Genomic DNA, 1,404 nt, shown 5'->3' on the forward strand with positions numbered 1-1,404 from the left:
GAAAAGAAATCAACTTTTGTAAGAGAGTATAATTATCAACTGTGTCAAACGCTTTACGAAAATCAATATATACAGCACCAGTTACTTGACCTTTGTTCAAAGCAGCACATGCATTTGTTCAGTGAATAAAATTAATGCAGACATGGTTGACTTGACGTGCGGAAACCATGTTGGCTATTATAGAATATTATAGCATCAATGTAATAAAGTTAATGCTGAGCACAGAAACCCAACAAATAAAGTAAGAAATTCACTGTGAACTCATTAATGACTGTAATGTGTGTCTGTTTTTGTACAAACTGAACAGTAGTGTTTAAAGATGCTCTGAAATCAAAAAGAGGAAGTCCTGATCAAGTTGGCCCACCTGAACCACTGTCCCCGATTGAGGAGCCACTTTCAACAAACCAAGAAATTCTGTTTGTCCTCATGTCTTCCTGTGTTTTCTGCTGGCTGGAGAGTAAGGCGTGGAACCTCTCTATACAACCTATCATGTTATTCATCTTTTTATTTGCCATGGAAATACAGTTTAACACAAACATGTCTGGAGAACATTTAAAACAAAAATGGGTTTGCATTTGAGAATCTCTCCTTTTTTAATGGAGATTTTGCTTTGTGAGATGATTTTTAAAAATCTACCAAGACGTCAATTCTGAGTTATAAACAGGATGGTTACTAAAGCTGGTCACATTTTATTTCCATCAGTTTACATGTGAAAGCACCACACCTGATGGTTCTTCGTATGACTTTCTGCCCTCTAGTTGCTGAAGGCCCAGAAGAAAGCCGTTAAAAAAGATCAGTTGGCAAAGACTGAGATGGAGAGGGGCCATCTGAGCGTGGTGCTTCAGTTTCATTATCTCCTCAGTGGCCTACTTCAGGAGCATGTGCAGAAAGACCTGCTGGCTGGGTGCAACCATGCACCCCACATCCCAGCTGCAAAGCTGAACAGCCTGACACAACTCGCCACCCTGTTGGGTGTCAAGAAGGATGACCGGCTGAGGTGAGGGTCCATCCATTATTTCTGTATTTGAGGATTAGTATGCCATGTTCATTTTTTGGAAATGCAGTCTTGTTGCACAGTGTTCTGTCCTCAGCAGAAATGCAAAAAGTGAGTCAAATTCAGTTCTGTCCAGTTTGCATGAATCATTGAACGATTATCTGGATTAAAAGTGGTCAAATCTTGGATAGTTATGAACTTAAAGGGGTTGACTTTAGGACTACCATGATTATATCGACTATTAAAATAGTCAACTAATTTAATAGTCAATTAATCATTTTGTTTTTGCTTATTTTTTACTTTGTTTTTCTCTCCAAACTGCTTTGATTTGATTTATTTAACAGGGAAAKATTATTAAAAATCAAGCCTGACTCAGCATAATTGCTGTTTTACAGCAGGTTCCTGTTCTG

At 38.3% G+C, this 1,404-nt stretch overlaps 1 protein-coding gene across 1 annotated transcript in view; it reads left to right on the forward strand.

Annotated features, from left to right (window-relative positions):
- Window positions 1-1,404, forward strand: part of LOC106533154 (caprin-2) — a gene marked incomplete at its 3' end in the record, with an annotated part of 36,224 nt that overhangs the window by 6,889 nt on the left and 27,931 nt on the right. The window contains 1 exon segment of the mRNA XM_014029395.1: window positions 759-997. Coding sequence (XP_013884849.1) covers window positions 759-997 — 239 coding nt within the window.

The sequence above is a fragment of the Austrofundulus limnaeus genome, unplaced genomic scaffold (assembly GCF_001266775.1).
Source record: "Austrofundulus limnaeus strain Quisiro unplaced genomic scaffold, Austrofundulus_limnaeus-1.0 Scaffold895, whole genome shotgun sequence".
NCBI classification, from domain to species: Eukaryota; Metazoa; Chordata; class Actinopteri; order Cyprinodontiformes; family Rivulidae; genus Austrofundulus; species Austrofundulus limnaeus.